General features: G+C 36.3%; 1 protein-coding gene across 1 annotated transcript; it reads right to left on the reverse strand.

The window, feature by feature from the left end:
- Positions 1-1,917: 1,917 nt before the first annotated feature.
- LOC110915657 lies at positions 1,918-2,698 on the reverse strand. Its single transcript, XM_022160386.2, has one exon. It carries the CDS (start codon positions 2,610-2,612, stop codon positions 2,091-2,093), a length of 522 nt encoding a protein of 173 aa, XP_022016078.1. The 5' UTR covers positions 2,613-2,698; the 3' UTR covers positions 1,918-2,090.
- Positions 2,699-13,821: the final 11,123 nt, after the last annotated feature.

The following is a 13,821-nucleotide window of genomic DNA, read 5'->3' on the forward strand; positions in this document are numbered from 1 at the left end:
ACCAATGAGGAAGGTCTTAGTGCCCAAAGATTGCTGAAGTGTACGTGGGCATTAACCCACTACAGTCGGTCTATATTTACTGGGTATGGTTGTTGTTGTTGTTGTTGTAGTCGGTCTATATGTCTAATGAGATACCAAAACCCACAAGAGAGATGGTTGAAGCTAAGACTATGAGGTATGGGGCGGGGTTGGGGCGTGAGTTGGAGAGAAACGCCCAAGTCACCACCTCGGGTGGGCTTGGGTTTTGGCGTGGCACCATTGGCGGGGGATTCAGCCCGGGCGTTGGGCGGGGCTACCCACATGACACGGTGAAACCGCATTGGCCAAGAGCACTAGCCACGCCACCCCAGCCACGCCCCACCATACCCCTTTGAAATTGGCTTTTGGTCTTGGGTGCCCCATACTCCACATGTCGCACCATGCCCTCAACCCACACCCCACCATACCCCACGTTCAAACTTTACAACACAGACAGACATTTAAATATACAAAATATAGACATTTCAATCTACTACCCTTAAAACTTTTACAAACATGGGATACATGCATATTATATACCCACACAACAAAAGAAATACATGACTAAATAACCAGAGTGGTTGTTAGTATAGTAATTAGATTAGATGTGCATCCATATTCATGCGCTACACCACCCCTCATTAAATCACGATGGTTCGCGTGGATTAAACCACAGCAACCATGGCCCTCCCATTTGATGATTCTAAGACAAAAAAAATTAAAAAAATAAAGGAGATAGTGGTTTGGGTTATGACCACACCGTTAAGGTAGTGATTTTAGATGGTGGAATAGAGGTGGATGAAATGACGCCTATGTGGAGGGTCATGGCCACACCCTATAGCCTTAGAAGTTAGAACAACCCTCTAACAACATCAATTGTCCAGAAATAACATAACAGCATGATTGACCTTAGTTGATGAAACAATCTCATGTGACCCCAAATGTTGGTATAAAAAAACTGAACCCTGCTTCGATCGTATTAGAGCCATCGGTACCAAAACACATGCATGTCAATAATACTTTAGTTTAAACATATTCTTTAACTAACCACAACTGTTCTAAAGACTAAACCATCAACATTTGTTAGCAGAATCCCCTTTGTACAATAAAAGAACAACAAAAACAAGGTGCATATGCAAAAAAACGACTTCAAAAAACATAGCGAGTGACAAACCGAAAGAAACACACAAAAAGAACAGATTAACTCCTATTTACACATACTCAAAACAGCATACAGAACTGGAAGACACAGAGCACAGAGAGCATTGATCTAATTCATCAGATTCCCGATAAACACTGATCTCTGCTATAAAAAAAACCAACCACCCGACTCAAATATCATTTAAAAGAAAACCAAACAGAACTCTTTAACTTCTGCCTAACATCACAGATACCATAAACAATTGCCCACACCGTAACAAACTTAAGTATCATAACAATGCTGTTCAAGACCATTAACATTGTTGGCATAATCTTCTTTGTATGATAAAAGAACTAACAAATAAACAAACCCAAGAGCGTATGCAAACGACAACTTTAATAAATATCGCAAGCAACTAAAAAAGAAGAAAAATAAGAGGCTGTTTGGCAACATCTGAATGATTAAGTGCTGAACCAGTAAGAGGTCTGAATCATTAATAGCTTGTATAATGCTTAACCGTTCAGAGGCAAATGTCTGACCAATTCAGATTAGAGGTCTTAACCATTTAGACTCTGTATAAATCTTAACCATTCAGAGGCAAATGTCTGAACCATTCAGACATCTGCTCGTGAAACAAACAGTCTGAACCATTAAGTGCTGAACCAATAAGAGGTAAACAAACAGCTAATGAATTCTACTATAGAATCCAATAATCATCCATGTGAACCAAACAGAATTCTAACTTCTGCGTAACACCATAAACCAATGCAGATATCATTAAAAGTCAATTTTCATAGAAACACATCATCCTTACAATCACACACATATAGCATAACATCAAGAAAATCACAATAAAACTTCAAATTTATAACAGATACACATAGTAAGAGAAAACAAGAATCAACAGTTTACCAACAGCTTCAATTATTACTTATTTCATGGCATCAACTTCATCAGCAGACGGAGGGACTTCTTTACCAACCGTCGGAACCGCAACATAACCGTTCTTGCTAGGGCTGACGTCATCTTCAACCTCACAATCAGAATCATCAGAATCAATATCCAAACAGCGGTTAGAGAACAAAGCCCAGATCAAGTACATAGTTCCGGCAGTAAGCGCACCACAGCCTACACCAAAGAGTAGAGCACCAACGATGCTCATAATATCCATGGTACGGTCACGAATAGAGGAATTGGATGGGGGGAAGTAGGGTTTGGAAGAAACGACATCGTGGTGGGAGGAGAAGGATGATCTGGTGCGGTGGAATTGGTGGATTTCGGTGATGAAGAAGGTTAGGCGGGGGGAGTTAGGGTTAGGGTTTTGGAATTGGGGGTTAGTAGGGAGGTAGGTGGAGGTGATGAAGAAGATGGTTTTACAGGGTCTGGCGGTGGCGGAGATGGCGGAGATGGCGACGATGAGGGAGAAGAGGACGGTGGTGGTGGGGGAAGCCATGAGAGGAGTGGGTTTGTATTGGTAAACGGAGCGTATGTGAATTTGGGGGAGAATAACGGGGTTGAATTGACGAAAGTGGGTTATTAAATGTTTTTGGGATTCGGTTTGTTGAAAAGTATATATGCTATTAAACTTCATCATGTGCACTGGTTAAACAAAATAATGCTCCCAGGGTATTATTTAATACGTGACAGTCTAATCAGCATGAGACATTATTTTAAAAGTGACGTAGTGGGGCATTATTTGTGTGTGTGTAAATTTTAGAATTAAAAAAAAAAAGAAACTACTAGTCAGCATGGGATTGGCCAGTCAAACATGGTTGCATGCAATGTTGGCGTTGTTTTAAAAACGCTGAACTAATTTTTTTCAAACATACCGCCCCACAACGCCCTATGTAATGGGGGTGGGGCGTTTTTTTTGAATTTTTTTTAAAAATACCGTCCCACTACGGGTGGTCTTATAATGGTCGTTTTAATGGTTTTGTCTCAATCTCTATTTTTAAAGGATTGAGATAAAACCGTTAAAATGACCAAACCACATGGAGCAAAGTGAAAGTTTACTCTATATTATCTATATCTATAATACTGTATTAAGAAAACTGGGTTTTCTACCCATTTCGTAATTTTGCCTAAGTACAAATCTTGTAGCACTATGTACAAATGAAGCAAGCCATTTTAGATGGGGAAACTTAGACATTCTTCAAAATTTTAAGACACTTTTAGGGCAATCTAGACATTTCATCCATGGAATCCATGTCCACTTATGTCTTCCATTAATTGAATTAAATTAAGGAATTAAATAAAAATTTTATAATAATTAAAGAAATTAATTGATTAAATTAAATGTTAGACATGCAACATTTGAGATTTTCATGATTTAATAGTATATGTATAAATATAATAAATAGATTTATATGAACTATAAATAGGTTTTCTACCCTTATAGTAATTTTACATTGTGTACATATTTTGAAACAACATGTATAAGAGAACCAAACTATTTTAGAGAGGGTAAACTTGCACATTGTCCAAAAAAAATTTAGAGTGAATTTCAAGTTTTGTCCTTTATCTTTAGGCCATTTTGCAAGTTTTGTCCTTTATGTTTAAATTTGACGAGTTTTGTCCTTTATGTTTAAAAATCAAGCACGTTTTGTCCTTTATGCTTGATTTTTAAGGACAAAACGTGCTTGATTTTTTAAACATAAAGGACAAAACGTGTTTGATTTTTAAACATAAAGGGTAAAACGTGCTTGATTTTTAAACATAAAGGACAAAACTCGTCAAATTTAAACATAAAGGACAAAACTTGCAAAGTGGCCTAAAGATTAAGGACAAAACTTGAAATTCACTCAAAAATTTAAGACACTTTAGGGGCATTTTAGGGATTTTGGCACCTTTTTAAGTAAAAATAATTCAAAAAGTTATGGGTATTAATAAGTAATGATCATCAAGGCCATCATTTATTGAATTGATGAGGAAATTAACTATTAGTATTTGAAGGGTTCAGCCTTGCACTAATCTATGTACAAACCAAAAGCCGTAACTGATATTGAAGTTAAAACTCTTAAGTAAATGCTACAAACACTCATGTGTATATAATATATATTCCGCTAGGAACATGTGTTGTATGTTCAACTTTTTTGCGAGCAATGTTTTATTTTGTTCATACCGATAGATATAATTACATGCATATTGTTTTTCTGATCCATTGCAAAGAGAACATGGATTAAGTTTATTTGTCTAGCCTCTTTCTCAACATGTAGTTTTAATTTTTTCCACAAGATATTTACTGTAATTCAAATGCTATTTAGTGATTGGTTTATAGTTTTTTTATCTTAATATTTATCTACTATCCTTTTATTTTTTTCATTAGGTGGAATGAAGATAAAGGCTGATAGAGATGAGTTGTCTCCATAAGCAGTTATGTTTGCTGCACAAGATGTTTCAACAAGATGCAAGGTTTTTACTTGTTTCTTTTAGTGTCTTGCTATATGGTAATCATAACAGTTTTTTTTTTTTTTTTTTTTGATACATTACAACTAACAAATTTCCGTTGTAACAACTAGAGCTTGGAATCAATGCCCTCCACGTAAAACTATGGGCAACTGGGAGTAACAAGATAAAGACACCCGGTCCAAGTGCACGGTTTGCCCTCAGAGCTCTTGCCCGTTCTGGCATGAAGATTGGTCACATTGGTATGCTTATTGTAGGACCGTTGTTGAACCCGAATGAGTCAATCAGAAGAGTCGTTTATCCGATTCAAAGGCGGAATCAATGAAACGGATGCTCAAACTTATTATAATGCCTCTTGTATTGATTTTACAGAGATTACAACCTGAGAGCAATTTGCCAGCACTTCGTTACAATTTCTGAATCCGTGCCAAATGAATAAACAGTGCACCTATTTATACTTGACCAGGTTTCGCTTATATGACCATGCCATATGAGCAAAATCTGATGTTTCTAATTTCGCTTATATGACATGTACTTATGAGCGAAATCACTTCCTTAACACCTAAACATCGAATCTTGAACCTCGTGCACTAGTTATTCTAACCTATCATATTCTATTACATGATACAAGACGAAGTCAATAGACGTAATGCACCAACAGACTCCCCCTCGGATATTGACGAAGTCTTCAGTGACTAGTCTCTGTCATGACACCTCTTCAGTCTTGATCATTCTGCCTTCTCGTTCAGATTGTAACATTGTAAGCATCCATCACTCTTTCTCTTTGATCAGCTTTACGCTTTTGAATGTTATACCAGGATCTCATCACTGGCTCTATCATCAACAGCTTTATCATCAGCAGGCTCCCCCTTTCGTCAAGCTTCCGTGCTTTTAGGGATCGACACCTAGCTTTCCAGCTACAAGCTCTTCCTCACTTCTAGCTTGTCTTCAGACTCCCCCTTAGACTCTGCTCTCGGGATCGTAGTCTGGACTTTTCCTGCAATCACTCATACATTTGATAAGTAACAACATTTTAAACTTCCAGATATCGTAATCTGACAAATCAAACTCCTCAAAATTACTTTTCATGAATTTGGCAGTTTCATCGAATCGTATCTGAAACTAGCTCTATAACAATATAAGCATCCAAATCCCCCACAGTTAATCATCCAAGTCCAAATTAATGACCTTGCAGATATCACAAACTGTTTTTGATTTTTTATGAAAATTTCAAGTTTCAAATTAATGAACTTGTTTTATTCCCAGAAACACAATCAGCTTACTAAGATTTTGAAACTCAGCATCTCAGATATCGGTTGTCGAAAATAAAGCAGAAATCAAAATCTTTTTGTATTTTCTGAAAATATAAAACAGTAAAGAAATATGTACAAACATATTTACAGACAATATTTTTGTTTAAGTATGCGACAGAAGATCATATCAGATTTTGACAAGTTACAAGTACCGTTGAGCTTAATTTCACTTGAAGAATTAAACAATTCACTTAGACTGTCGATATACTGATCCACTTAAATTTTCATACAAACTTCAACTGATTCAGGATACGATTTAGATGTTTTAAGACTTAAACTCATTCATGTATCCCACCTCTTGAATATACTCCCGTATCCAGAATCCCAATTATTCAGTCTTACAGGTGAGTATACCACAAATGATATCTGTCAGGGGTTAAATGCGAGGGCCGTGAGAGCTCAGGTCGATACTTCCGTATACGCAGAGAGATGACGGCTTCGACTTTTCGGTGTGTCCCCTTAAGAGGATCTTTTAGTTACAACAGCACACGATTAGCATTTTGCAATGTTTCATCGTTTTTTATGCTGAGGGTGGTTGCTATATTTCAAGTAATGCGGAAAGTATTATTCGGGGACTAGGTCAGAACTTCCATTCAGCAGAAGTCCTGGAATAATACCCCAAATATCACTGAGTATAAAGACCTAGTATCTCAGAATAAGGGACCTTTCAAACGAGATTTCAGGGGTTACCTATATATCCAAGTAGTGTTCCCCACGAAATAAGTAAGTGTTTAAATTTAGGTTTATATCCCGAAAAAGTTTACTAAATGTATAAAAACCTATCGACATATCATCAGTGAGACTATTTAACGCTTTTTAATTCTTTACAATTCTTTAGCATACTGTAACTGTCTACTGATGTACTATCATTTCCTCTTTTTACGCAAAACTCAATTTTTGAATTTTATCATGTTTTTGGCTTTTTCAAATTTTCTAATGTTTTTGTATTTTCTGACAAATTTTTCTCCCCCGAAAATGCAAAATCATTAAAAAATTTGACAACACGATACTGATAGCTTTGTCTCGCCATCCATGTTCTGCTAACGATGAATCATTTGCACAAAAAGCAGTATTTACCCCCATGATTTACAACACATTGATTTTTACAGTTTGAAAACCGTTTTTCAATCTGATGAAACTAATCATGTTTGTTCAGCCGTGAGGGTTTCGGCATATTCAATCAATCATTTATTCAAACAAAACTAAAAACAAACATATTTTTGGTTTCTCAAATTTTACCAAACTAGAAGCATAGTTTTGGTTTTTAATTTTTCATGTTTTTAGGGTTTTAAAAATATTGTTTATTTATGTACAGAAAACAATCAAACTAAACTCCCTGTTCAACCAAACCAGGGTCTTGCAACCTCTTCCTGTGCCAGGCTGCTCCAACTTCCTTTTTCACAATCTTCAGCTTCATTGAGCACCTGCACATTCAACAATTTAATCATTTGAACAACGCAACCCAAGCCTGTTTAGACTCAGGTAGTTGAACATGAATTTTTCCAGGTAAAACTGGATAGTTTCTTTCATTTTTCTCAAAAACATTATCAATTTTAATCTCAACCTTTTCATCTTTTACCGAATTGTCATTTTTCTTAATAGACCATGTTTGACCCGTCGGTGTTCCTCGTTTATAAAAATGTGATTCTTTTTTAACACTTTTTTCTGAACAACAATTGGTTTCCAAAACTGTTGAGGTTTTGTCATATCAACTGATGTTTTCCAACTTTGTGTTGTTCTGAACCTGGGTGTGTGAGAATTCCAGGTCTGTCTTGAATCGAACTTGTGCAAGTTTGATTTCCAAGTTTGATTTGAAGCAAACTTGTTTGTATTGTACCTCTAAGTTTGTTTCGAATCAAATCTGGTTGACCTTGGTTTCACATTCTCAGATTTCTGTTTTCCAACATCAACAGGCTTTGGATTTGGACACTTTCGTGCAACATGTCCAATATGATCACATTTAAAACACACTTTCTTTGAAACATCCTTGGCCTATTGTTGTTTCTTTTTCATAGCCTCATACTCCTCATTAGACTGTTGTCCAAATTTGAGTTTTTCCTCTTCTTTCAAACTTTTTCCTTGAACAAAATTCAATTTTTGTTGCAAATCCTGTTTTTCATTTTGTTTTCGATTCTATTTCTTTTTATAACCCAAACCAGCCTTCATGTTTTTCTTTTTAAAACCAGGTTTGTTATAAAAAGATTTATGACCTTTACCAGCAAACTTTGAAATTTCAGACTTCTCAATCTCAACCATTTTGAAAACTTTATCGACCTTCTCTGAAATCACATTCTGAATCGGGAATACAACATCTAAGAATAATTTGTCCGATCCAATCATGGTATAGACCAATCCCTTTGAATCATCATCCAAATTTTTCTTGGATTTTGTGTTTTTCAAATAACCATCATGAAAATTACCTTCATCTTCATCCTGTGATTCAGACTTACCTTTTGTAGACTCATCTTTCAAAACGCTTTCAACAACCTTACTTATCACCTCTGAATCATTAGCATCATCAGATTTGGAGTAAGTCACATCGATACTTTCAGGTAACTGGCCAGCTATGTTCAAACCCTTTGCCACATTTTCCTCATCGTAAAAAGTATAATTGTTTCTCAAAGGTGGTGGTACCTGATGAAATTCTGAACCAATACCCTTTTTACAACTGTCAGTATCTTTGTCATCTGGTGTGATGTTGAAAATGCGTTCGAGAATGTACGAAGAGTTATGATAACTTTGAAGTTTGGTTACAACCTTTTCTTTTTCAGCTAAGACTTGTTTAAGATTAGCAATTTCATCAACACATTTGTTTAATTCAATTTTCTTATCTCTAAACTGGCTCTCATACATTTCTTTGGTTGTTAAAGTTTCAGACAGTCTTTGATCAAAACTTTTGATTTGGCTTTTCAAAGTATCATAAGCTTCTTGTACTCTCTGACTCGACCACTTTAAAGAATCATACTGTTTTTGTAAATCAAAAAACTTCGTTTCTTTTTCAACACAATCGACACATTTTGCTGCACACAATTGTCGATAAACCTCATTATTCTTTTCAAGACCTTGACATTTCTGTGTTAGTTTTTCAATTTTTAATTTCAAAATTTCTTCTGTTTCAATTTTACATTTCAAAACATTTTCAAATTTGTTTGTTTCAATTTCTTTTGTTTTTATTATTTCATCTTTTTCAGTACAGGCTTTGCATATTTCTATGCAATTCCTGCACTTGTTCTCTTTTTCATCAACCATTTCAATGTTTGATAGATCAGAAGATTTTCTTACCTCAGTCTCATTCAGCACCGGTTCTTCTGTCTCAGCTTTCTGATCTTCCTCTTTTTCTTCTTTCTGAACTTCTTCAGCTCTCTGTTCCTCTCCAGCAGCAAGCTTTGCAACATTCTTCACTTCTTCAATCATCTTCTTCAATTCTTCTTCTTTTCTCTTCTTCATTTCTACCACCTTTGGTAGACTTGCTTCAAAAACTTCTTTTAACTTGTTCATCAAATTCGGCAAATAGCTTTTATCAGAAAGCCTTCTTGTGTTGAAAGTGCCCTCACTTGGAAACACATTGGTTACAACATCAAAATCCACTTTTGATGGATCAACCACTAGATTACCCTGTGGATCCATGTAACACTCTAGTTCTTCATTCCATCTCTTGGCTCTTTGTGCTTCCTGAAATGGTTCATACAACTTGCCAATCTCCCATCTCGCATTGTCTCTTCTCCACCAAGCATCATGATCGTCATTGGCAACAAATGCATATCCAACAGCATCTTCTTCAGGGCAAACTTGACTCCAGTCGTAACCTTCATCGTCATATATAACTGCAAGAGCCCTTGATCTTTCTTCAGGCTGTTTCAATCTTGGCGGTTCTGACTTATTCTAATGGTAAATCGCTTTCTTGTAATAATCTTATTTGAACGGGTTTTCAGAATCATCATCAGCATACGCATTTCTGCACTCGCGCTTAAAGTGACCTTTTTGTTTGCATTTGAAGCATGTCACCTTAGATTTGTCAAATCCCAGTTTGCTAGATGGTCCACCAATTGACTTTCTCCCCGTGATCTCCATGAACCGCTGTGCTCGACGAACCGCACTGGCCATGCACCATCTTATATCCATTAGTTCCATCTCCTCGGGGTCTAATTGATCATAATCTTCTTTTGTCAAGTTGGTGTTTCCTATCTTCCCCGCAACGAGGCTTTCATACGATTCAAGTACAGATGCCAAGAAAACCATCTGTTGTTTTGCTGACTCTTCGCTGAAATTCTACCCATTTTTCAAATCTACTGCGATATTACACTGGAATAAATTCTTTGAAGCAGATTGATCAGAAGTTGTTGAAGAAGATCCACTGTGAAAACCACTGTGAAGACTTTCATTGTTTACTGATCTTGAACTTTCTACGGAAAATGTTGTTTTTGGAGACCCAGCCTGTGGTGCATTTCCTCGGTAGTAAAGCTCTACATTCTGCTGATAGGCTAGATTGTTGACTTTAGATCTTTTTATCTCCAACTCATGGCTTTCAAGCCTTTCAATCAGCAAATCCACGTTCAAATCTTCAGGCTTGATTGTATTTTTCAACATTAGAGCGAAGTATTGCCAATCTTGATCATTTGGCAATGAATCAAACAATTTATCCACTAGCTCCTCTTCATTATATGTGATTTCATGTCTGGCCAGCTCCATTTTCAGATGTCCAAATCTCTCGATCATTTTACAAACAGATTCATTTTTCATGCAACTAAAAAGATCAAATTCTTTACGCAACAATTTCTTTTTGTTTTTAACAATTTCATTACTTCCTACACATTTTCTCTCTAATGCTTCCCACAAACTCTTTGAAGTTTTTTCGTGTTCAAGTAACGAGATAATATCTTCTCTCACTGACTGTTTGATCAAAGTAATCATTTTATATTCAGCCACAACATTTTTATATCTTTTTCTGTGAAATCTTTTTCATTTATTAACTCTCCTCCTTCTTTCACTGGTGCTATATATTCATTTTTCAGTTTCAACCAACTTTCAGGAGCGAAAGCTCTTACCCAACCCTCAAATCTGTTTTTCCACCAGTTAAAATCTTCAACCTTTATAAGCTTCGGTGGTTTTTGTTGGCTTCCATACATGTTCTCAAATTTCAAGTTCTCCGAAATTTCTCTCATCTCAGATCTTCTATCTGTCGATTCGGAAGTGAACGCGTTGTAGAATGTGTTGTAGAACTCTTCACCGTTGCTTGACATCTTCAATCACCTGAGAGCAATCAAACAAACTCAATCAGTTTAAACAATATCCAATAATCTGAAATATACTGACACTTGGTTGTCGTGAAATGATATTGACGCGAAAAAGTTCACTTTCGAGTGAAATATGAATTGCAGCTATGAGCGAAATACTAGACAGTCTTTAAAAGCAAAATCACTTGTAGGTCTTATGAGTGAAATCTGATTGGACTTATGAGCGAAATCATATTGGACTTATGAGCGAAATCTGATTGGACTTATGAGCGAAATCTGATTGGACTTATGAGCGAAATCTCAAGGAACCCTAGATGTCATTGGAGCGAAATTAGGGTTTTGGTTCACAAAAGCGAAATCAGGTTCACGTATTAGCGAAATCACATGTATCTTGGAGCGAAATCCCAAGAAATATGTCCACTGGAGCGAAATCAGGTGTCTCAAAAGCGAAATTAGATGATCATTGAAGCGAAATCACATAATGTCCGTAAAAGAGAAATCTACTCGAAGTCCAATTTTGGTCATTTTTAGTCCGAATTTGGATGTGAAACTTTCAAGGGTTTATCTATGACCAATTATCTATTATCTGTGAAATTTTGATCAGGTTTTGTCCGGTAAAACTTTCTGAAATGATGAAAGAAGGTGTAGAAGTCAGAAAAATGATCCAATTGAGCTAAACTTTTCCTCATGTGCTCTGATACCACTTGTAGGACCGTTGTTGAACCCGAATGAGTCAATCAGAAGAGTCGTTTATCCGATTCAAAGGCGGAATCAATGAAACGGACGCTCAAACTAATTATAATGCCTCTTATATTGATTTTACAGAGATTACAACCTGAGAGCAATTTGGCAGCACTTCGTTACAATTTCTGAATCCGTGCCAAATGAATGAACAGTGCACCTATTTATACTTGACCAGGTTTCGCTTATATGACCATGCCATATGAGCGAAATCTGATGTTTCTGATTTCTCTTATATGACATGTACATATGAGCGAAATCACTTCCTTAACACCTAAACATCGAATCTCGAACCTCGTGCACTGTTTATTCTAACCTATCCTATTCTATTACATGATACAAGACGAAGTCAATAGACGTAATGCACCAACACTTATATACTTTATTTTTTTATATATGAATTTTTGTATTTGTTGTTTTTGCTCTTTGAAAAACTTTTATTTATGTTTAAGAAGTAGCTGATAAGTAAGTTGTATCTTTTGATGATGACAGAGGACGTGTGTCACACTCCCAAAATCCACCATGCGGAGTATCACCGCTTGGAGATGTGACATGACCTAGGATCGAGCCACCAATCATATTGAACGACGTAATTAAGTAAATAAACCAACCACAATACAATTGGTGACCAAAAGAAAGTAACCGACTTTAAGTTAACAGCGAAAGCATAAAACGTAAGTCCAAAACATAAGTTCCATAGTTCATAAGTTTAAAGTCCAAAACGTAAGTTTAATAAGTTCACAAGGATTAAATGTTTAGCACGGGACATAACAGTCCTTATCCCACAACGACCTCCTCCTCGTGCGAGCTCCATAAGCATCTAACGACCTGTAAGGCATGTAACAACGAGTCAACAACAAAGTTGAGTGAGTTCACGGTCGGTTGTTTAGTTTTAAGTTGTTTCCGAAAGCATGGTTTGTCTTTTTGCTGGCTTACTTGCCGTAGGGGTTACCCCATAGTTGAAAATATGATTAACTAGTTCCTTCTTTATTACCCAAACCATATCCATGATTAGTGGGGGCTTCCCCATGTGAACCACTAGACCGTTACCATATCGACAACTGACGAACAATAGTTGTGCCCTACGTCAGTGTCTATCATCATTGACAGTTTGCCATAGTCCATTAGTACACGCCCGTCCGACTGGCACGGTGTGAGGTTTGTTAAACCTAATAGCACTATTAACTAATGACCCGCTCGCCATTGGCCTCGGCGATTAAGTCGATATAAAATGAGGGACTTAATGATAGAGTTTTGTCTAGTAAGTTTTAAGGTTGTTGTCCTACCCAAGGAGGACGAACGTACGTATTCTACCCAAGGAGAATACGCAGGATTAATGTTGGCATCCTACCCATGGAGGATGGCGGTACATATCCTACCCAAGGAGGATATGTAGGTTCCGTTTTAATTCTTTAACCCATTCCCAACCACCGGGAATCCCATGCCTTAGAAAGTGTGTGAACTCACCTTGGTTTGCTCGGTTAGATTAGTTACTCTAATAATCAGAAATCAAGCACGTCCTGATAAGGTACGGATAACAATCAGTTTCTCATGCATAACACGTATCCTACGTACGCTTTATTTACTCATTACTTCTATCACATACCACACAATTCAAATGTCAAGTTATATTGTTAAGTTACATTATTTTACCCTTAAATAATATAACTATCTCACAAAATAAACAAGTATCCACACAAGTTTCCTAATATTAAATATATATTCTAAATATATATTTATTCATTTTACTTGTAAAAATCAATCTCCGATACTTTGTATTTTTGTAATAAAACTCATGGCGAAGTTTATTTTAAAAGACAAAGTTAAAACATATTTGTAAACACTTGTTTAGAAGAATAATTTCTAAGTGTTGGAATTTTTAGAAAATTTCGCCAGAGTTTCCTTTGTAAATGGAGGTGTCCATGCTATTAAGCATATCATTTTCTTTTCCAAAAATCATTCAACAATC

This window comes from Helianthus annuus, chromosome 16, assembly GCF_002127325.2.
Source record: "Helianthus annuus cultivar XRQ/B chromosome 16, HanXRQr2.0-SUNRISE, whole genome shotgun sequence".
Classification (NCBI taxonomy): domain Eukaryota; kingdom Viridiplantae; phylum Streptophyta; class Magnoliopsida; order Asterales; family Asteraceae; genus Helianthus; species Helianthus annuus.

Bases quoted from the DNA above. Each gene is read 5' to 3' on its own strand.
- LOC110915657 (XM_022160386.2), bottom strand. From the start codon at position 2,612: ATGGCTTCCCCCACCACCACCGTCCTCTTCTCCCTCATCGTCGCCATC.